This window comes from Rhinopithecus roxellana, chromosome 21 (genome assembly GCF_007565055.1).
Source record: "Rhinopithecus roxellana isolate Shanxi Qingling chromosome 21, ASM756505v1, whole genome shotgun sequence".
Lineage (NCBI taxonomy): Eukaryota > Metazoa > Chordata > Mammalia > Primates > Cercopithecidae > Rhinopithecus > Rhinopithecus roxellana.
The window spans coordinates 8,702,561-8,726,576 of NC_044569.1; the positions used below are offsets into that span (position 1 = coordinate 8,702,561).

A 24,016-nucleotide genomic window follows, 5' to 3' on the forward strand; every position below is an offset into this window, starting at 1 on the left:
CATGGTGGCTCACGCCTGTAATCCCAGCACTTCGGGAGCTGAGGCAGGCAGATCACTTGAGGCCAGGAGTTTGACACCAGCCTGGACAACATGGCAAAACCCCATCTCTACTAAAAATACAAAAATCAGCCGGGGTGGTGGCTCACGCCTGTAATCCCAGCACTTCGGGAGCTGAGGCAGGCAGATCACTTGAGGCCAGGAGTTTGACACCAGCCTGGACAACATGGCAAAACCCCATCTCTACTAAAAATACAAAAATCAGCCGGGGTGGTGGCTCACGCCTGTAATCCCAGCACTTCGGGAGCTGAGGCAGGCAGATCACTTGAGGCCAGGAGTTTGACACCAGCCTGGACAACATGGCAAAACCCCATCTCTACTAAAAATACAAAAATCAGCCGGGGTGGTGGCCCACGCCTGTAATCCCAGCTACTCAGGAGGCTGAGGAAGGAGAATCACTTGAACCTGGAAGGCAGAGGTTGCAGTGAGCTGAGAGCACACCACTGCACTCCAGGCAGGGTGACAGAGTGAGACTCTGCCTCAAAAAAAAAGTCTGCCTCAAACTTTGTAAAATACTAAGACACTAAATGCATATTTTAAATTTGTCCATTAAGTTTTGGGCTGGGTGAGAAATTAGTAAAAAAATATTTCCAAATAACATGCAGAAGTTGTTTTTAAACTTAAAATCTCGTCTTTTAGCTACACCCACAGCGATGCTGTAGAGAGGAGCTGGATTTGGTGTATCTGAATGGCTCAGATTACGTTCCTTCCAAAAGAGATATTTTACGTACGATCATTTTTTATATGAAGCATATGAAAAATCACCCAGAATCTACCACATATTTACCACACAAACAAATGTCCATCTTGAGATCTGTCATTCAACACCATGTTATTCCTTTTATGCAACAGAATGCAGTGTGTGAGAAGTACGTCAAGAGAAGAGTTAAAAAACAACCGGGGTAAATTCATAATTCAGGCGCAACTGGCTCTGATTTTTCTCAAATTCAGAAATTAATTAAATTTTTAATAGAACATAGAGTCCAAAAACAGACACACATACACATGGAAATTTCATTTATGACAAAGATAACATGTCAGACCAGTACATAATCATCATGAATGAATGAATACATGGTATTAAAACAACCAGCTAGGCATTTACAGTAGGAGTAGGGGAGACTAAATCCCTAGATGGTTCTTTATCCCAAAATCCAAGTGCTCAAATAATTTATAATGTAAAAAAGAAAATATGAAAGTACTAGGACAAAATATAGCTAAATACTTTTTTTTTTTTTTTTTTGAGACGGAGTCTCACTCTATCGCCCAGGCTGGAGTGCACTGGCGCGATCTCGGCTCACTGCAAGCTCCACTTCCCTGGTTCATGCCATTCTCCTGCCTCAGCCTCCCGAGTAGCTGGGACTAAAGGCGTCCGCCACCACGCCCAGCTAATTTTTTGTATTTTTAGTAGAGACGGGGTTTCACCATGTTAGCCAGGATGGTCTCAATCTCCCGACCTTGTGATCCGCCCACCTCAGCCTCCCAAAGTGCTGGGATTACAGACATGAGCCATCGTGCCCAGCCACTAAATACTTTTATCATATTAGAGTGGAGAAGGATTTTTCTAAGCAAGACATAACACATCAAAATCACAAAAGACTGATATAGTTAACTAAATGAAGATTTCTAAATATCAGTATGTTTTTCTAAAAGACAGTAAACAAAGTGAAACACAAAACAACAAACTGAGGAGAAACATATGCAATACAAATAACAAAGAGTTTAGCTTCTCAATATACAAAGATTTCTCCACAAATCAGTAACAAAAACAACCCAACTGAAAATGGGTAAACGATGTGAAGAGGCAGGTAACAGAAAAATATAGTCAGTCAATAAACAAATTTTTAAAATATCCATTGTCATGATAAAGAAATGCAAATTAGAACAGATTACCATTTTTAATCTATAATATTAGCAAAAACAAAAAATTTGATTATATTCATGGCCAGGCGGGGCGGCTCACACCTGTAATCCCAGCACTTAGGGAGGCCAAGGCGGGTGGATCACGTAAGGCCAGGAGTTCGAGACCAGCCTGGACAACAAGGTGAAACCCCATCTCTACTGAAAATGCAAAAATTAGCCAGGTGTGGTGGCAAACGCCTGTAATCCCAGCTACTCGGTAGGCTGGGGCATGAGAATCACTAGAACCTGGGAGGTGGAGGTTGTAGCAAGCTGAGATTGCACCACCGCACTCCAGCCTGGGTGATGGAATGAGCCCCTGTCTCAAAACAAACAAACAAACAAACAGAAAATTAGGTTATATTCTCTGTTGTAAGGGTGTAGAAAATCATGTCATTAACCATTTAAAGGGAGTGTAAATTGGTGCAATATTTGAGGTTAATTTTGCAATATCTTTTTAGATATCAATCTCCTGTTCTCTGACCCAATGTTCTACTTCTAGAAAATCCCACAAATACATTTCATTCATGTACATTAAGATTCAAGCACGGCTGGGCGCGGTGGCTCAAGCCTGTAATCCCAGCACTTTGGGAGGCCGAGACGGGCGGATCACGAGGTCAGGAGATCGAGACCATCCTGGCTAACACAGTGAAACCCCGTCTCTACTAAAAAATACAAAAAACTAGCCGGGTGTGGTGGCGGGCGCCTGTAGTCCCAGCTACTCGGGAGGCTGAGGCAGGAGAATGGTGTAAACCTGGGAGGCGGAGCTTGCAGTGAGCTGAGATCCGGCCACTGCACTCCAGCCTGGGAGACAGAGCCAGACTCCGTCTCAAAAAAAAAAAAAAAAAAGATTCAAGTACAAAGATTTTTATTGCAGAATTATTTGTAAAGCCAAAAAATGAAAACTACCTCAACATTTATCATTAGGGCACTAGTTAAGTAAATCATGATATACTGTTGTGACAGAACACTATGTGACTTTTAAAATAAATGAGATTGCTCTATACACTGGTGCCAAGGAATGATACTCAAGGTTTACATTAATGTTTGCATATGCATAGACCATAGCTCAAAAAATACACAAGAAATAGAAGACATTAGTAGAGAAAGGTAGTCTTTTTTACTTTTCATTTTATACCTACGTGTACCCTTTTTATTCTTTACAAGTATACATTAAGTCTAGTCATTAAAAACAACTTTTAAAAACACTGATCTATTTGCTAAGAGAGTAGATCTCAATGTATTCTTACCACAAAAAAAGATAACTGTGAGATAATGAATGTGTTAATTAGCTTAACTGTGGTTATCATTTCACAATGTATACAATCAAAGCATCATATTGCACACCTCAAAAGTGGACATTCAATTTTTACTTGTCAACTGTACTTCAGTAAAGCTGGGGTAAGAGGAAAAACTGATCTTAGCAAGGATTTTCTTCACAGAAAGGGTTTATTAAAAATGGAAACAAGACACATCTTTAATATTTGAGAGCTGTTTTCAAACACCCTTGAACACTTTAAAATGGCTTCATTATACACAATTAACATGCTTCTCAGGCCGGACACAGTGGTTCATGTCTATAATCCCAGCATTTTGGGAGGCCAAGGCAAAAGGATCCCTTGAGGCCAGGAGTTCGAGACCAGCCTGGACAACATAGTGAGAACACACTGTCTCTACAAAAAATTCAAAAATTAGCCAAGCGTGCTGGAGCATCTGTGGTCCCAGCTACTCAGGACACCGAGGTGGGAGGACCATGTGAGTCCGGGCGTTCGAGGCTGCAGTGAGCTATGATCACACCCCTGCACTCTTACCTAGATGCCAGAGAGAGACCCTGTCTCTAAACAAAATAAAATAAAATAAAAATAATATGCTTCTCATTTTAATTAATTGATTTTACAAGGCCTCTGAAGACACTGCTTTCCAACCTTATTCACATCCCAGCAAACACAGAAAGTGCTATTATCTATATAGCACCAGGCTGTATGGGCACACGTGGCTACAGATGGAAGAAGCCAAAGGGCCACAGCCTACCCAGCCCATCTCCTCAGGCCAACATCCATGTCTCTGCACACTTGTGGCCCAATGGCAGCACATTCTGCCCCAGCCCTTTGGTGGGGAAACTTCTGTCCTAAGAATGTCATTTTAGGCTGGGCGCGGTGGCTCAAGCCTGTAATCCCAGCACTTTGGGAGGCCGAGACGGGCGGATCACGAGGTCAGGAGATCGAGACCATCCTGGCTAACACAGTGAAACCCCGTCTCTACTAAAAAATACAAAAAACTAGCCGGGTGTGGTGGCGGGCGCCTGTAGTCCCAGCTACTAGGGAGGCTGAGGCAGGAGAATGGCGTAAACCTGGGAGGCGGAGCTTGCAGTGAGCTGAGATCCGGCCACTGCACTCCAGCCTGGACGACAGAGCGAGACTCCGTCTCAAAAAAAAAAAAAAAAAAAAAAAAAAGAATGTCATTTTAATATAAGTACTTAAAAATAAAAACAAAGATCCTACAGTAAGCATATGCTATAATGTAAAAACAAGCAAAACTAAATGTTATGGTGTTCGAAGTCAAGACAACTAGTTACTTTTTTTTTAAGGTAACGCTTGGAAGGGGGAACAGGGTGGGCTTCTGGGCAGTTGGTAATATTATTTATTGACCCAGGTGTTTACATAGGTCTGTTCCATTTGTGAAAGTCCATCGTGCATTAAACTTAAGATGAGTGCACTTTGTATGTTATACTTCAATATAAAAAATTAGAGTATGTTATAAATTTAGTCTAATGAATGAAAAGAATGATATTTGATAGTATTCATTTAGTGAATTGAAAGCTATTACTCAGCACCTTTTATTTGGCAGACCCTATAGCAAAGTATATAAAGAAAACAGCTCAGCCAGAGCTCCTCTTGTGGAAAGAATCTGCTTAAACTCCCTTAAGCCTTAAAGTGATGAGGATGTAAAACGGTCTGGGAGAACAGTAAGGTAATATTTTGAATATGACATGCCAGGCAAGGTTCCCTGTTCGAGGCGTTATCTACGCAAACTGTCAGGATTTTGCAATGAGAAAACTGAGCCCCAGAGATTACATGATTTGCCACAGCAAATACGTGCCCAAGTCCACCTGCCGCCAGGGCTCATCTGCCCTGCACTGTGCCACCCTGGCAGCAGCGTTTGCACAGTGATCCAACAGCTGTAATAGCAGACCTGGGAACCTCTAATATCTAATAGGCCCCTGCAGTCCAGCAGGTTGGCCTTCTGGATTGATCACATTTCACAAACTGACATTTCCTGAAACCAACTTATAGTGCTTAAAAAGTGCCCTGTGAGAAAGTAAAGGAAGGAAAGAACTGGAAACGGTTGCCTCCTGCACTCTGGAGCTGGGAACTCTGGAGCAGTCACACTGCCTGGGTTAGGGCCCACTTCCCATATGACCTTTATGACATTGAGCAAAACCATTCCACATGGCTAAGCCTCTGCCCTTCACACCTGCAGATTGAAGACAAAAAGTCAACCACATTGAGTTACTTGAGGACTAAATGAAATAACATGAGGACAGTTCACTGTAAACTGTAAAGTGCCAAACAAATAGGTTGTTGTCGCTGCTGCCGTTGGTGTTATTATAAATGCATTCAAGTCTTTTACTGCCATCAAGGTGAGACCATCTCTGATACTGGACTTTGTCTCTGCACATCTCATACATTCCCAGAAATGACAAACATTATCTGTATCTCCAAAGAACCTGACCAGGACCCTAACATTGTGGGAATTTGTATGTTTTCCTTCCATGGAAATGCTTCAAACCTGATTCAAATTATTCAATAAAATTATTAAATTATGTTTTTAATACAAGATTCCTTATTTTTTAAAAGTCCATTCTATCAGACCAGTGGTGCTCTCCCTACCACATGCCAGTTTTGAACAAATAATCTGTGACATATAATGATAACAATAATAACTGGTTTGTGACACAATTAAGTCATTATGTGCATTGCGATTTAGAATCATACAAAGCTAATTCTAATGCTCGAAGCATCATTTATTAGCAGTCAGTCCTTGCGCATGTTACTTAAATCCCTGAGCTACAGTCTCCTCATTAGCAAGATGAAGAATAGAACTCACTCTTACAAGCCTATTAATGTCGTAATGTACGTAAAGCACTTATTCAGTAGGGTAAATTAAGGATGACCACAGATTCTTGCTATTCCTCCCACCAAGAGGTAGAGTCTAATTCTCCTCTCTTTGCTTCTGGGCTGGCCTTAGTAAAACGCTTGATCAATAAAATACAGTAGAAATGGCATTCTGGGATCTGTGAGGCTAGGTCAGAAGTCTTTTAGCATCCACTTCCCCAAGACTCTGGAACACTTGCTGTGAACTCAGCCAGCCACTATATGACAAGACTGGCCACCCTGAGACTCCATGCTATGAGGAAGCCCAAGCTACCCAGATAGAGGGGCCACTTGGAGAGAGATGCTTGATTAGCACCCAACTGACCCAGCCTGCCCGGCCCAGTCACCAGACAGGTAAGTGACAAAGCCTTCAGGTAACTAACAACTCCTCATCTGAGCCCAGTCAACCCACAGAACTGTGAGAAATATTAACAAGTTGTTATTTGGAGCCACTGAGGTTGGGGTAGTTTGTTATGCGGCAATAGGTAACAAACACTGAGCACAGTCCGTGGCACATGAGTTATACTCAGTACAAGTCTACGTGCTGAGGATTATGGGGCTATTACCTTTTTCCTACACTAGAACAATTACAAGCTCATCTGCATAATGACATCCTTCTTAATCAAAAGGCATTCTGAAGTGCTTCCTTAAAAGAAAGGAGTACGTTCCAGGGCTATGTACCAATCCTTCTCAACCATTCCTGATGTTGCCAAGATTCACAGCAGAAGCAATTACAAATTATTATAGTGCTTGTGAGTCTACAATTACTGTTTTTCTTTCACCCACGGATATTTTTAATAAGGAAGAAGCCAAGGGCATATAAAGACGGCATAAGTAGAATGTAACTACTTTGTTCATAAGCACAAATAAGAATGTGCACATCTGGTTATTTGTGACACAACAATTATAATTAACAAGTCAGAAGCAACGCAAGTGAAGTGTCCAACCATGAAATCCGCATTAACAGTAGCAACATATGCTAATCAGTACATTATGCAAAGTATCGTTTCAATAGTAATGTTTTTTAAATCCTTATATTTTGATTATACAATATTACACACTAGGTTCTTGCTATGCTTTAGATGTAGTCTGTTTGTCCCCACCAAAACTCAGTTTGAAATTTGATCACCAGTGTAATAGTGCTGGGAGGTGGGCCTAGTAGGAAGTGTTTGGGTCATAGGAATGGAACCTTATGAATACACTAATGCCCTTTCACTGGGGTGGATGACTTCTAACTCTAGCAGGAATGGATTAGTTCCAGAAACAATCAGTTGGTAAAAAGAGTCTGGCTTCTTTGGTTTTGCTCTCTTGTATCCTCTCTCACCATGTGATCTCTTTGCACACACCCACTTCGCTTCCACTTTCTGCCATGAGGGGCTCACCAGATGCAGCTGCCCAATCCTGGACTTTCCAGCCACCAGAATCATGAGCCAATTTCTTTTTATATTACCCAGTCACGGGTGTTCTGTTACAAAACACAAAATGGACTAAGAAAATTGTCTTGCTAAGATTAATCTACGAAAAATAATATATATAACTCATCTGTTTAAATAGAGGTATTTTTTAAAATTTTTATTTGCCATATTTACTAACAATTCCCTAACAAATGAACTGTTTTGGAAGATCTTGAAATGACTGAGTTCATTACTCACATGCTCATAAAAATGCTTTTACGGGCCAGGCACGGTGGCTCACGCCTGTAATCCCAGCACTTTGGGAGGCCGAGGCAGGGAGATCAACTGAGGTCAGGAGTTTGAGAACAGCCTGGCCAACATGGTGAAACCCCATCTGTACTAAAAACACAAAAATTAGCTGGGCCTGGTGCCGCACGCCTGTAATCCCAGCTACTCAGGAGGCTGAGACAAGAGAATTGCTTAAACCCGGGAGGCAGAGGTTGCAGTGAGCCAAGATCACACCACTGCACTCCAGCCTGGGTGGCAGAACGAGACTTGGTCTCAAAAAAAAAAAAAAAAAAAAAAAAAAAAAAAAAGACTTTTATGAACAAAGCCTAATGCATTCTTTGCTTTATTTTGCAACACAGACTTCTGAGATTTCAATAGTACCTGCATCTAGTCATGGGAGTAGCCAGGATTTTCAAGGCTGTCTGTTAGTTGTGTCATACCAGAAAAAGTAGTAAAACCATAGAGCTGAGGAATAGCATCTCGGCAGACACTGGCCATACCTGAGAACATACCTCCACCTTCCACCTGGTGGTGCCACAGGAACGCAGCCTTCCTTGTCCTTGTCCAGAGTCCTGCCAATACTGTGACACTTCGTAAGGGGAACAAATGGGTTCCATCAGTCCCTGGCTAATCGCAGTGGTTAGAGCAGGGTTTCTCAGGCCCCTTTAAGACTCTGCATACTTTCATAAGGGGAAAAACAATCTCATGGACGCCGAGGTAGTCATTAACTATTCCACTGTGTAAATATACACAAATAATAAGGGTACACATAAACAGTGCTAGTCTGAAACTACAAAATAGACACAGATGCATTGATTAAACACAAATTAAACTATAAAGCCAATGATATTCCACTTGACGTTAGTTTCACGTGATGGACAGTGTTGCTCCACTGTGGCTGGATTCCGAGGTACGCACCATGCACCATGTCATGGTTTAATTCCCTTGTGCTCCATACACAGTCCATCAGCAACGTTTGTCAGCTCCACCTTTAAAACACAGCTCACATGGGATCATGTGCACCACCTTGCTGCTACATTCTGGAAGTCACCGCTGTCTCCCATGTTCCTTCTGCATCCTCCTGTGGTCAGCCCTCACACAGCTGCCAGGGCGACCCTCATAGAAGCTAAATCAGATCATGTCCTTGCTCTGTACCAAAACCTCCACAAGCTCTCCCACTTGATTCCAAGGAAACGCCAAAGTTCCTACACTGGCCTGCGAGACCCCACCTGACCCGGCCCCAAACCTCCCTGACCTATCCCCCTTCTACACCCTCCTCTACCTCTCTTCGCTTTCCTACCCCAGTCACACTGCTCACCTGCTGTTCCTCAGACTCACCAGGCATGTCCACCCTGCTCCAGCCTCACAGACCCCTCTGGCTGGTGGCCCACATGGCTGCCCTGAGTATTGTCCCTTTGATCTTCACTCAGATGCCTCCTTTCAGAGATCTCAAGCCCCTACCTGAAACCACACTCCTCCCAACCAGCACACCCAGGGCCCTTCCTCTACTTCCTTTTCTCCACAGCACCCCTCACCATCTGCCACACTCGGTATTTGTGCACCACCTGTCACCCCTACTAGAATATCAGCTCCATGAGGTCAAGGACAGTCCATGTTGTTACCTGCTATTCCCCCAACCCCTAGAAACTGCCTGGTATACAGCAGGCACTCAGTAAACACCTGCTGCATGTGCTGCATAATTACATGGTCTTCACATGACCCCAGTTATTTCTTTTCTTTTCTTTTCTTTTGAGATGGAGTCTCGCTCTGTCAGTCAGGTTGGAGTGCAGTGGCGCAATCTCAGTTCACTGCAACCTTCATCTCCTGTATTAAAACAATTCTCCTGCCTCGGCCTCCTAAGTAGCTGGGATTACAGGAACGCACCACCACACCCAGTTAATTTTTTATATTTTTTGGTAGAGACAGGGTTTCACCATGTTGGCCAGGCTGGTCTGGAACTCCTGACCTCAAGTGATCTGCCTGCCTTGGCCTCCCGAAGTGCTGGGATTACTACAGGCACGAGCCACTGTGGCCGGTCGACCCCAATTATTTCTACACTAACTCTACATCGGTTATTTTCTCCTAAACCAGTTTTAACGACGTTAACGTTGTCACACAGAGTTCTGTGAGAGGATGATGACCTGGAAGATCCAGGATGTAGTTTTATTTATTTTTCAAATAACAGCACACAGAAAACAGATATGCCACACAGAAAACCTGCAGAACCCTAAGAACAGATCGACAGGCTCATAACTTTCCTAGACCCCATTTTGAGGATGAGGAAATTAGAGAATGATGAAAAAGCCTAAATACCACCCTGAAGAGGTCACCATTCCCCAAAAGGAGGTAGCTGCCCTCCCGTGATGGACCATGGACCCCAGAGAACGGCCTTGTGAAAGCACAGCACTACCTGATAAGCCAAATCTGCATCCTGTTGATGCCAGACCTGTCATTTCACCGAAGCTATAAACTTGAACTGCAAGGCCCCTTTATAGTCTGACCCAGACTGACTTTCCAATTTTATTACCAGTGTACCGTTTGTTTCCAGTAAGAACCAAATGGACCTCGCTCTGTCAAGCATCTCCTTGTCCCCTGCAACACATTTTGTAGGTTTTAACGTAATTACACAAAGCAATACATGCTCACTAAATAAATCAATACAGAGAAGCGAAAAAAAAAAAAAATAAAGAGGCCGGGCGCGGTGGTTCACGCCTGTAATCCCACCACTTTGGGAGGCCGAGGCGGGCGGATCACAAGGTCAGGAGATCGAGACCACAGTGAAACCCCGTCTCTACTAAAAATACAAAAAATTAGCCGGGCGAGGTGGTGGGCACCTGTAGTCCCAGCTACTCGGGAGGCTGAAGCAGGAGAATGGCGTGAACCCAGGAGGCAGAGCTTGCAGTGAGTTGAGATCGCGCCACTGCACTCCAGCCTGGGCGACAGAGTGAGACTCCGTCTCAAAAAAATAAAAATATAAATAAAGAATAAATTACTTATAAGCCCAAATCTACCTCCCACACCATATAGGTAACCACTCTGACACCGAGTCCCTGTGTGTGTGTGTCTCATGTAAGTGAAGCCACTCCCACTCGCTCCCAGACACGCCCCTTCTGTACCTCACCTGACATTACCCTTCTTCTGGTTCATTAGCAGACACGACACGCTCTTCCTGGTCACCCCAAACTCCACCAGCCCTCACCTTCTGAACATCTGGCCACTAAGCATCTGGCAGTATCCCACTGGGATGTCTGGTGTTGTTACCTAACTTTTCCCACCTATGCCCTAGCAGGCCAAGGACATTGCTAGACTGTAAACGTCAAGGACAGAGACTACCACATAGCACCCATGTAATACAACTCTGATAACTAAAGATTTCAGGCCGGGTGTGGTGGCTCACGCCTGTAATCCCAGCACTTTGGGAGGTCAAGGCGGGCAGATCACTTGAAGTCAGGAGTTCAAGACCAGCCTGGCCAACATGGCGACACCCCATCTCTACTAAAAATACAAAAATTAGCCAGACGTGGTGGTGCATACCTGTAATTCCAACTACTTGGGAGGCTAAGGCAGGAGAATTGCTTGAACCCAGGAGACAGAAGTTGCAGTGAGCTGAGACTGCGCCATTGCACTCCAGCCCGGGTGACAGAGCAAGACTCCATCTAAAAAAAAAAAAGGGTGAGCCTGGCCAGGCTCGATGGCAACCCTGCGGCTTGCTGAGTGCTGCTGTGGCACAGCGGGAAGGAGTCTGGCACAGTCCCACTGAAAGGGTGAGAGCAAGTGAAAAGCAGGGTTAGAAACACTTTCCTGCAAAAGCGAAGCCCTGAATGCCTCTTTCCAAGAGGTCGGGCTAATGACTCATCGTGTGAAGTGGAGAGAATAAGAAAACAAATTAAAATGATGGAAGAAAATGATCCTGCAGGGGCAGAAAAAAGCAGCGACATAACAGAAGAAATACAGGGCAGGATGGTGAGGTTGATGTTGGTCCTAAAATATAAAGCCATCCTCCGAACGTGAAACAAAGGACAGAAAAAAAAGAAGTTAAATGAGGAGGTGAGTGTTACAGAAAAGGGGGGCAAGCAGGATGACTTCTCTTTGGCTGTGGGATTACAAACAAACAAAGAGGAGAACAAATAGGATATTGCCAGCTAGTACAATGATGTGTCATTATTAAGAAATGGGATTAAAACCATCATCCTGTATTCCTCACCTCTGCAGCCTAAAACTACAATCAGCATGTATCATTTCACTACTTGATCATTTCCCCTCCCTCACAATTAGATCAAATTTTATTTTATATATATATAGATATATATATATATCTATATCTATATTATTTTTTTGAGACAGAGTCTTGCTCTGTCACCTAGGCTGGAGTACAGTGGCACAATCTCGGCTCCCTGCAACCTCCACCTCCTGGGTTCAAGTGATTCTCATGTCCCAGCCTCTCTAGTAGCTGGGATTATAGGCTCACGCCACCACGCTCAGCTAATTTTTGTATTTTTAGCAAAGACGGTGTTTCACCATGTTGGCCAGGCTGGTCTCAAACTCCTGACCTCAAGTGATCCACCATCCTTGGATTCCCAAAGTCCTGGGATTACAGGCGTGAGTCACCATGCCTGGCCTTCAAATTGTAAATAGCATGCATCACTTTATGTTACGGTCTGAATATTTGTGATCCCCAAAATTCGTATGTTGAAATCCTGACCTCCAAAGTGATAATATTAGGAGGTAGAGCCTTTGGAAGGTGATTAGGTCACGAGGCTAGAGCTCTCATGAATGGGATTAGTGCCCTTATGGAAGAGGCCCCAGGGAGCTCCCTTACCCAACAGGAAGACTCAGTCTGCAACCCCTTAGGGAGCCCTCACCAGAACCTGCCCGTGTAGGCACCCTGATGGTGGACTTCCAGCCTCCAGAACTGCGGGAAATATGTTTCTGCTGTTCATCAGCCCCCAGTCTATGGTGCTTTACTATAACAGCCCAAAAAGACTCAACTACTTGATAATGAAAAAAGTTAGCTCTTTAGAAGTTTATTATGAAAGTTCAGAAAATAAGGCTGGTTGCAGTGGCTCATGCCTGTCATCCCAGCACTTAGGGAGGCCGAGGCAGGTGGGTCACCTGAGGTCAAGAGTTCAAGACCAGCCTGACCAACATGGTGAAACCCCATCTCTACTAAAAATACAAAATTAGCCAGGCATGGTGGCACGTGCCTGTAATCCCAGCTATTGGGAAAGCTGAGGCAGGAGAACTGCTCGAACCCAGGAGGCAGAGGTTGCAGGTTGCAGTGAGCTGAGATCACACCACTGCACTCCAGCCTCAGCAACAAAAGCAAAACTTCGTCTCAAAAAAAAAAAAGAAAAAACAGTTCAGAAAATATTTTAGCTGCTAAAAGTAAGTATAAATTAACTATATAGTATTGATGTCATGAGATAAACTTTAAAAAACACTTTATTATCCCAGCACTTTTGGAGGCTGAGGCAGGTGGATCACATGAGCCCAGGAGTTCAAGACCAGCCTGGGCAATGTGGCAAGTCCCGTCTCTACAAAAAATACCAAAAAAAGTATCCAGGTGTGGTGGTGGGCACCTATAGTCCCAGCTACTCGGGAGGCTGAGGTAGAAGGATTGCTTGAACCTGGGAGGTTGAGGCTGCAGTGAGCCGTGATGGCACCACTGCACTCCAGCCTGGGCAAGACCCTGTCTCAAAAAAGTAAATAAAATAAATAAAAAGCAAATAAATAAAGCTTTCTTAATTAATCTCCATAAATGTAAATGCCCTGGCCAATAATCTGATTGTCAAAAAAAAAAAAACAAAAAAAAAAAAACAAAAAAAAAACGCTTTTTCCTCTTTCTCCTTGCCAGCAGAGGGCAAATTTTATGTGATATTCTGCATAGTGTGTGCGAGTGTCTCTATGTGTACGCGTGCGTGTCTCTCTGTCTTTCTCCTTCTCTTCTCCTCTTTCTCTCCTCTTTCTCTCTTCTTCTCTCCCACTTTCTCCCTCTGCTCTTCCCTCCTAGGGCTACACATTATATCTGCAGATCCTAGTTAGGAAAGTGATTCCATGAGGGCAGACAGTAGTCCTGGAGAATGAAGGCATCTTTTTCTTCAAAAAACAAAAACAGGCCAGGCGTGGTGGCTCAAGCCTGTAATCCCAGCACTTTGGGAGGCCGAGATGGGCGGATCACGAGGTCAGGAGATCGAGACCATCCTGGCTAACACGGTGAAACCCCATCTCTACTAAAAAATACAAAAAACTAGCCGGGCAAGGTGGCGGGCGCCTGTAGTCCCAGCTACTCGGGAGAGTGAGGCAGGAGAATGGCGTAAACCCGGGAGGCGGAGCTTGCAATGAGCTGAGATCTGGCCACTGCACTCCAGCCTGGGCGACAGAGCGAGACTCCGTCTCCAAAAAAACAAAAAAACAAAAACAAAAAAAACCAAATACATTGATAGAAAGGGATCTAGCTCTCTCTGGCGTCCTGTTCAAAGAAGAGAAAATAGAAGGGAAATGACCTCCCTGTGTTCTGTTTGCTGTCCTGCAGGCCTCTTCAATTTTCTGATAACTCAAGTCTCCTACGCGCACCTCTGAGGGGGCCGAAAGGAGCCTGAGATATCTTCTGGGTTTAATGTGGTGCAAACAGAAGCCACATTCATGACTTCTAGAGAATTCAAGCAGGCCTGAGACATCTAAATCAAGGAAATGTATTTGAAAAAGACTCATCAAAAGATCCCACAGTGAAAATCCCATTTGGTGACCTGATGATAAATCCCACTTTTTGGAAGCAGGAGGATCACTTGAGACTGGGAGGTTGAGGCTGCAGTGAGCTGTGATGGCACCATTGAACTCCAGCCTAGGTGACAGACACAGTGAGACCCTGTCTCAAAAAAAAAAAAAAAGTCCGCTTTTCGGCTGGGCAATGTGACTCACACCTGTAATCCCGATACTTTGGGGGAGGCTGAGGTGGGAGGATTTCTTGAGCCCATAAATTCAAGACTAGCCTGGGCAACACAGCAAGACCCCATCTCTACAAAAAGAAAACAAACAAACAAACAAAAAGAGAAAGAAAATTAGCTGAGTGTGGTGGCACGCCTGTAGTCCCAGCTACTCAGGAAGCTGAGGCAGGAGGATCACTTGAGCCCAGGAGTTCGAGGCTATAATGAATTATGATCACATCACTGCATTCCAGCCTGGGCGACAGAGCAAGACTCCGTCTCAAATAAAAATTCCACTTTTCTTTTCCTCATTTCTGCTGACAAAGTTAGGCAACAAGAATGACCACTCTGGCTCCTTAGGACATACTCTCCTCTCCATAGCTCAGCAGCTTACCACAGGAGGAAGCTGTAAGATCATTATCAACCCCTGGGTAAGTCAGAGGCAGACACCTCTACCCTGGGCTCTGAAGACACTGAGCACACTCAACTGTCACCCCCGCCAGCCACTCCCACCTCTTGCCTTCTTTTCCCATAAAGCACATACCACCTCCTAAAAGACCATATGATTTAATTTCCCCACCTTCCTGCTAAAATGTAGGCTCCAAGAGGTCAAAGTCCTGTGTCAGACACACCACTGCCTGACACTTGCAGAAGCTAAGAAATTTTTTTAAATAAATGGCACAGAGATAAATGGGAAAGAGTATTTTAATACTATACATGATCACGTTAAAAAATAAGCCCACTCAAGATCGCCTACGTTGTATTCTCACCAAAACACTGAACCTGAAAGAAGCAATGAGGAAACAATCAGACACTTCCAGATCTTGGGACAGCCTACAAGGCAACCGGCCTGGATTCTTCAGAAATGCCAGAGAAATGGGGTAAAAAGAAGGGGAACTGTTTTAGATGCACAGTGACTAAAGAGACAGGACAACCAAATATAATACATGATGTCTAACTGCACCCTTTAAACAGCTGGAAAGGAGCAACTGGAAACCTCTGAACATGGACCACATGTTTGATACTATTCTTGCACCTGTGTTCAGTTTAGGGGATGGGAGTATAGTATTGTGGTTACATAGGAGAATGCCCTTTTTCCTAAAAGACACATACTGAAGTATTTGGGGGTAAAATGCCACCATGTCTGCAACTTACTTTTAAATGGTTAAAAAAATGTTTAGTATTATTTATAAACAGAGAGACATGCTGGGTGTGGTGGCTCACGCCTGTAATCCCAACACTTTGGGAGGTCAAGGCGGGCAGATTGTTTGAGGCCAGGAGTTTGAGACCAGCCAGCCAATGTGGTGAAACCCCATTTCTACTAAAAAAAAAATACAAAAATTAGCTAGGCATGGTGTTGCACACTTGTAATCCCAGCTACTCAGGAGGCTGAGGCAAGAGAATCGCTTGAACCCGGGAGGTAGAGGTTGTAGTGAGCCGAGATTGTGCCACTGCACCCCAGGCTGGTTGACAGAGCGAGACTCCATGTCAAAAAAAAGGGAGAGAGAGAGAGAGACAGAGAGAAAGGACAAGTGACAAAATGTTATCCCTGCTGAATCTAGGGAACATTCATAGTACTTTCAACTGTTGTGTAAGTTTTAAATTTTTCAAAAAACATAGGGCAAAGGGAATTAAAAATAAAAGACCCAGTGCTAGAGAGACAGGGAGTAGGGGGTATCAATGGAAGAGTGGGCAGGCTGGGAGAGGAGGGACTGTGCCAGAAAATACAGTGAGATCCCAAGCCCCGCGGGCCTGGAGTGCACACCCACCTTTCCTTCCCTGTGAAAGCCCTACTCACCCATTTAGGCACTTCTCAAATCCTTCCTACTCCAAGAAACCTTCCCAGCTCCCCACTTCACAGCCCCCACTGTGTTCAACTCCCACCATCTCCCACTGTACATGCAACACCTCCTGTACACAGCCATCAGCATGGGTCACGTTCCTGTGCATGTGGCACAGGAACCAACCAGAAGCCTCTCCATCCCAGGCAGGGACCAGATCCCTGCCTGACCTACTTTCTGTCTCTAGCAGAGTTAGCACAGCACTGTGCAATAGCAGGTACCCAAGACAGACCTGGAGCAAGAACTTTCTGTCCCTCCCATGCCGTCAAGTCTAATAAGCGGGATGACAGTCAGTATTTCTCATCATCACACCACAGTACTTCTGTTCTGGATGGTGGGCCATGGTAAGCACCATAATCAGAATCCAGTCACTGCCACAGAGCTCACTGCTGGTGTGTTCGTGTCCTTGGGAAGGCAGCAATCACTGCCATCCTGTCTACATGCAGCCACCCACAGCTCCCAGCATAAAAGAAACACTCCACAAATGGTGAATGGCTGAATGAATGAATACCTATTCCATTTTCAAACACATATCATAAATGATAAAAACTAAGATACATGAAAGTATAAAATCTGCACAGGCATGCAAACACCAAATAAGTGTTATCTACCAGGCTTAATTAAATTTTAAAGTTCTTTTCCAATTAGTGAACTCAAAATCGTTTGCGTTCTAGCACAGAGGTTCCCAGCCCCTGGGGTGGTACTGGCCCATGGCTGTTAGGAACCAGGTTGCACAGCGGGAGGTGAACAGAGAGCGAGCATTACCAGCTGAGCTCTGCCTCCTGTCAGATCAATGGTGGCATTAGATTCTCACAAGAGTGCACACCCTGTTGTGAACTGCGCATGTGAGGGATGTAGGCTGCATGCTCCTCATGAGAATCTAACTAATGCCTGATGATCTGACGTGGAACAGTTTCATCCTAAAACCATCTCCTGCCTTCTGCTCCAATCTGCGGAAAAATCGTCTTCCATGAAACTGATCCCTGGTGGCAAAAAGGTTGGGAACCACTGTCCTAGCATCTTAAAATGTAAAGTTTCCTATTTTCTCATGGCTATGGCCTTAAAGCAGACTTAAGGGATATATCACGCTCATTAAAACAGTGTCATTGGGCCAGGGCAAAAGTAGAGGCCACATGCCTGAAAGCGATTGACAAGGTCTACAGAATTAATGTTTGTGTCCCTCCACCAAAATCCACATTTTGAAGTCTAAACTCCAAAGTGAGGATATTAGGATTTGGGAGGGGCTTAGGTTGTGAGGGTAGAACCTTCATGAATGGGGTTGGTGTCCTTATGAGAAGAGAAAGAGGCCGAGCACTCTCTAAGTCATGTGAAGTTACAGCAAGAAGGCAGCCGTCTGCAAACCAGAAATCGAGCCCTCACCAGACACTAGATCTGCCAGCACCTTGGTCTTAGACTTCCCAACCTCCAGAACTGTGAGAATTAAATGTCTATTGTTTAAGCCCTCCAGCCTATGGTATTTTTGTGACAGCAGCTCAAATTAAGACACAAGGGATGGGGGAAAGGACCATGAGAAGCTTGAAAATGCTCCTCAAATGATTCTGATACACACTCCAGAGACGCACTGAGCTCTGAAAGCTGAGGGAGGATGAAAGCAGCAATGCTGACCCTGAACAAAGGAGGAACAAAGGGACCCTGATGGATTCCATCAGCCTGGGATAAGTGCATTAGACACAGTGTTACCATATGCCAGGCATTGCTGGGAAGATACCTCACTATATCATATTTATTCTCATGTAACATAGAAGCTACCCAGAGTCACCAATGCTGAACATACTTTCCACAAACAGTTCAGTTTAATAGAGGAATCAGTTGTGCCAAGAAATAAATGCTGTGGCTAGCCACTCCACCCTCCTCACCATGCCTCCTCCCCAAGAAATGCCAGTCTCTGGGGGAAAAAAAATAGTAAGTTACTAGAATCTCAGACTCGGAAAGCAAATGTGATCATTACCTAGCCCAACCCACTATCCTATGCATTCCTTCCTTTCACAATAACACTAACAAATTCTTATCACCTTATTGGATACTCTCTCATACAGCACTCAAATCAACTCATGTGAGGTTGCACAGTTCTGATGATCTGCCTTACCGTGAATATAAATCTGTTCTTCTTTTGCATCCTAGTGTCCTCCCTGAGGAGACAAGAGGCCCATGTGAAGGCCTTGGACATAGATGAAGTCCCCATTACCCAGATGTCTCACCAAACGCCAGGTATTTGACTGCTCTTTGATGAGCCACCATACAGATTCCAAGATCACAAGGAGATGCTTCAACAAGCTCCTTACCAGAAGCAGGGAAGCCATCGGCTCTTTTAACTGATCACTCAGCTATTGAGGAAGTGGTAGAAATTTCTAAATTGTTGTCAAGACAACCAAAGTCCAAATATAAATCTCTCTGGGATTCCATCAGGAAGCAGTTTTTAAGTGCACGCGCACAAATACCCCCGGGAAATAACAAAACAAAGATCCCCTCCTTCTCTTTCTCCTCCTCCCCACTCTCTGCCTTCCTCCTGCTCCTTGCCACGTGGTGATGTGTTGTTAAAAATGCATACTGGGAAACTTTCCACCTTCGGGGTTGAAGCAGCTGCTGCCTCGGTGTTGTTTTTGTTAGGTTTTTTTGTTGTTGTTAACATACTTTGCTGTTTTTAAGGGTGTTGCCTTTAAGCTTCATGTTTCATAGCACCGGTTCAGATCACAAAGTGGGACGAATGACACTTTCCTGGTAAGAAGGAAACTTATGGGGTCCTGCCCAGGGTGCTTCCCCCATCAAGCACACCCTCCTGCACGGCCGACTTCCACAGGTGACTCGGCTCAGGCCAGGAAAGGGCATTCACAAAGGCTTGCTGGGCTGTCCCCATGTGGAATGAACCCGAGAAAGTCCACACATGAAATGCGAGCCAAGAATTTATAACAGGTAACCTAAACAAACCCAGTGCTCTTCAGTCCTTGGTTTTCCAAGAACACAAAGCATTCAGAGAATGTTCCACAGGCCATTGTCCATCCCATGTGGGAGCATTCACCAAAAGAAATAAGCTCGGACATTCCTAACATGCCAGGAAGACAGAAGAAGTTCAGGTGAAGGCCTGGCACCGGCCCACTTTCACTCCCACCTGCTGCAAATGACTCTAATGTCAGGAGGTAAGACCTCCAACCCCATGGATGGAGCGGGAAACTACAGCAAAGAGTGACCAGTAGGGAGCCTCTGCTGAAACTTCCCACTGCCCATGCCTAAAACAACCTATACCTTATAGGGAAGCACGTTCCCACGTCCTCACTGAGCACAGGACCAGGCACAAAAAGACCAACCCCTCAGCCTTCCCAGTGAGAGTGAGATTTTGTTACGAAGTCTATGTTCTCTGTCACCTTCTAAGGGAAACCCAACAGACAGTGATTCTAACAAGGAGAAAGAAGGTGTGGCTGTCAGGGTCTTGGTCATACCAAGACTTCAGGGAGGTGTCTCATGGCTAAAAAACAGGAAGCTGAGTGCCGGCAACACACAAAACTTCACCCAGAAAAGACAGATCTCCCTATGCAAAGAACAAACAAGCCCAATTCCTGTTAAAATGTTGAAAGAGCCTGGGCAACACAGGGAGACCCCATCGCTACAAAAATAATAAAAAGTATTAGCTGGGTGGGTGGTGCACACCTATGGTCCAGCTACTTGGGAGGCTGAGGTGGGAGGATCACCTGAGCTTGGGAGGTTGAGGCTGCAGTGAGCCATGATGGCACCATTGCACTCCAGCCTGGGCGACAGAATGAGACTCTATCTCAAAAATATACATATTTTTTTAAGGACTTTTGGACTTAGCACTAACTGATCTACAGGGTCTCTGGAATCAAGAGAATAAACCTAAGCTGATGCAGAAGTATCCACGGAGCCCAGGAGCTGGAGGGTGCAGTGAGCTAGGATGGCACCACTGTACTCCAGCCTGGGTGACAGAACGTGACCTTGTCTCAAAACAAATAAAAAGAGAGAGAGAGAAGAGAGTAAACCAAAGACAGTTAAATGGCTTTGATCTACCTCAAATGTTATCCCACCCAGAGAATCAGCCTAACTGGATGAGCAGCTAGAAACACAGCCTGCTGCACACATCTCACCCAGGAAAGAGCCAGCCAAACGAGGGGATGTGGCAAATCTTACTCAGTGTGGGCAATAAGGTCATTTGGCCTTTCAAATAAAGTGTTCTCTCATTTCAATAAAACTGAAACTTACAGCCACCCTCAAAAAAAAAAAGGAAGCCACAGATGTGGTGTGATATGATTGATGTTTCTTTTTTTTTTTTTTTTTTTGAGACAGGGTCTCACTCTGTCGCCCAGACTGGGGTGCAATGGCACGATTTCAGCTCACTGCAACCTCCACCTCCAGGCTCAAGCGATTCTCCTAGCTCAGCCTCCCAAGTAGCTGGGATTACAAGCATGAACCACTACCACTCGGTTATTTTTTTGTATTTTTAGTAGAGACGGGTTTCACCATGTTGGCCAGGCTGGTCTTGAACTCCTGATCTCAAATGATCCCCCGGCCTCAGCCTCCCAAAGTGCTGGGATTACAGGTGTGAACCACTGCCACCAGCCACGATTGATGTTTCAAAGCCTCCGTCTGCCCAGAAACCTATTCTTTCTCTGCTTTGGCATGGTTCTTCCAACTCCAAGTTCAATTTCCTACACACAGAACTGGCAAAGGAAAGGCACTGTCTGCAGAAAGCCACTCAAAGAGTGTGTATCATTCTTGGAGATAAAAGAAGTAAAGAGATTTCCTCCACCTTCCTCCTCTCCCAGGTTTGCTAATTGCCACCCTGAAATGGTAGCATGTATCTTAAGAGATCATCTGGTATAGTCCTCTGCCTTAAGGGGGAACATGTTATTATGCCCATTTCATAGATGAGGCCGCTGAGTTGCTTTGCTAAAACGACACAGCTCGTTGGTGGGAAAGAATGAGAGCCTGGGTTTCCTGCCTCCTGACACAGGGTTCTTGCCACCTGATCAATGTCCTGGTAGGAGGATATAGAGACCTGTCCCTAAATACCAAAATTGAAAATAAGGGGTCCTGTGATAGGGCAGGGCTTGGACCACCTCAGTAAAAGTGAAGAGAAAGAGTTGAAGAAAAAAAAGGCAAAAACATGTCTTATTTCATTTTTCCCAAGGCCAATCCTGACAAACACAGCACACATCAAGGCTGCCTCTTCATTCCTTGGAACACGACATTCCTTCTAAGTCTCTGAAGGCCTTTCCTGAGGCTGAAATGGCCCCTCAAGAGGGAAGCATGGGACTCCTGGAATTTATGTCTGGAAATATTAGAGGGCCTGGGGAACAAGAAAACCCACTTCTGCCACACAAAAAGGTCAACAGGGAAAGGACCAGGCTAGATCCTGGCGGTGGCTGAGCAAGTCGGGGGAGGTGGGGATCTGTGCCAGGGGCTACCAGGGAGGGCAGGGCCTTCCCAGATCCTCTGGAACTCTAGGCCAGCCGGACAATCAAGTTAGGGTAGGGGATGGTTCTGGCAGAGGCCAGTGATGGGAGCCGGTGGACAGAACAAGGTTCTGCCGGAGGTTCCAGAAGAGCCTAGAGGAAGCCTAGAGACGCTGGCACAGTTCAGTCCTCACCAAAATCATTTCCTCTTTCTACAGTTCTTGTATCCACATCTTGACAGATCAGTTCGCACAAGAATGCGACCCTTTCGCTGCTCTTTTTTAGGAAATGGTTTTCATGAGACCAGCTTTGCCAGTGACATGGGCGGGTACACCAGATGCCAAAGGCTGCTGAAAACGCCCTTAGAACCAGCTCTTCTTTTAGAAGAAGGAATTCTGGAATGTGATGTGGGCCCCCGAAAGGAAGCGACCCTACGTCCTGGCCGGGTCCCCTGTCTGCAGTCCCCTGGCCGCAAGGATTGACTGCTTCTTTGTTTCTGGCGGCTTTAAGGCTTCTTCGGGCTGAGAAAGCCCCACTTTAGGAGAAGTGGTGTGGGGAGGACTTTCCCAGTCTGCTTCTTTCATCCGCAGCAGGGAAGTTTGCAGGGCGCGCTCCGCACAGGTCACCGCCTCACCTTCCACCCCGGCCGCGCCCTCGGCTTTCACCCCCTTGGCTGGGCTCGCTTTTGGTTTTATTTTTGTGTTTTAAGTGAACAATCAATTGCCCTCAGGAGGCAAAAGAGTCCTCAGCGACTTGGCTGAGCAACTTAAACTTTCTGCCGGAAGGAAACTATCAAAGGCGGAGGAGAAAGCCCTCGGGGCCCCAGACTCGCAGCCACTGCCCCGTCCCCGCCGGGGGTCCCCGCGAGGCCGCCGCGGATCCGGGGACTCGCGGGCCGGGAGGAAAGAGCAGAAAAAGCCCGGGGCAGGCTCGGACCCGGACCCCGGCAGGCTGAGAGCGGGGACGGACCGGAGGGGCGCGCGGACGAGGGGGAGGCGGGGAACAAGAGGCGGCGCGGAGAGCGAGGGGCGCACGGACTAGGGGCGCGAGGGGGACCGGGGAACCAGCGGGCGCGCGGACGAGGGCGACGGAAGCTACGAGAGGAGTGCGGAGAGCGAGGGGATGGCGGGGTCTGAGCGCGCGGGGACCAGGGCAGCGCAGGGGCGCGGGGGCGCCGGCCGGGGTCCGCCGGCGGGCGGCGGCCAGGACTCACCCCGAGAAGGCACACTTTGAGCTCCCGTATAGCCATCGTGTGCTCGCGGCCGGGCAGGGCCGGGGCTCAGCAGCATCCTCCGGGGCCGCCGCGCCCGCGCCCTGCCGGCTTCTCCCGCCGCGGCTCCTCGCTCGCTCGCGCCGCCCGCGGGCGCAACCGCCGCCGCTGCTATTTCTGGGCCGCCGGCCCCGCCGCGGTGGGTCACGTGGCCGCCGGCCGGCTCCTCCCGGGCGCGTCGGGTCCAGCCTCGCCGGCCCCGGCTCCCAGGAACGCCCCCGGACGGCGTCAGCCACCCGGGACCTGCGGCGTCGCCGGCGGGTTGCCTCCGCCCTCGGACCGGCCCCGCGCGAGTCGGGCTCCCCCGCGCCCTCCCGCCTCCGCCGCTCCCGGCCCCGCCAGGCCGCACGGCCCGGGCAGGAAGGACGGGACCGGCCCTGTGGAGACCTGGCCCCACTACCAGAGGGTCCCGAAGATGCCATTCTCATCTGAAGAGCGGCTGCGCTCGGCCGAGGCCGTTTGCGTGGCAGCGCTTGCAGGTCTGCGGTAGCCCCGTCCTCAAGCCACATGCTGGGTCCCAGGCCGCTGACGGGGCCGCTGGGAGGACAGGGGTGAGGAGAAGGGGGTGAGCGTTCGGCCTGCCTTCTCGGCGTGCCTAATACCGGAGCTGCCGTTTAACATACGCGTGGCTCTTCAGCTCAGCCAAGTTCACTTTTCTGTGTGTAGCTGAAAATGATTCTAGAAGCAAAACTGGCTGTCCGTGTCTGAAACAGGAAACTTGCATTCTGGAGCAAAACTCTTTCTCAGTAGAGCAAATCCTGCAAGTC

The 24,016-nt window shown here is 46.6% G+C and overlaps 1 protein-coding gene across 1 annotated transcript in view; it reads right to left on the reverse strand.

Annotated features, from left to right (window-relative positions):
• Positions 1-23,475, reverse strand: part of RAB31 (RAB31, member RAS oncogene family) — a 155,019-nt gene extending 131,544 nt beyond the window's left edge. Inside the window, exon 1 of the mRNA XM_010373425.2 lies at positions 23,193-23,475. Coding sequence (XP_010371727.1) covers positions 23,193-23,228 — 36 coding nt within the window. The 5' untranslated portion in view covers positions 23,229-23,475. The remainder of the gene's footprint in view (positions 1-23,192) is intronic.
• Positions 23,476-24,016: the final 541 nt, after the last annotated feature.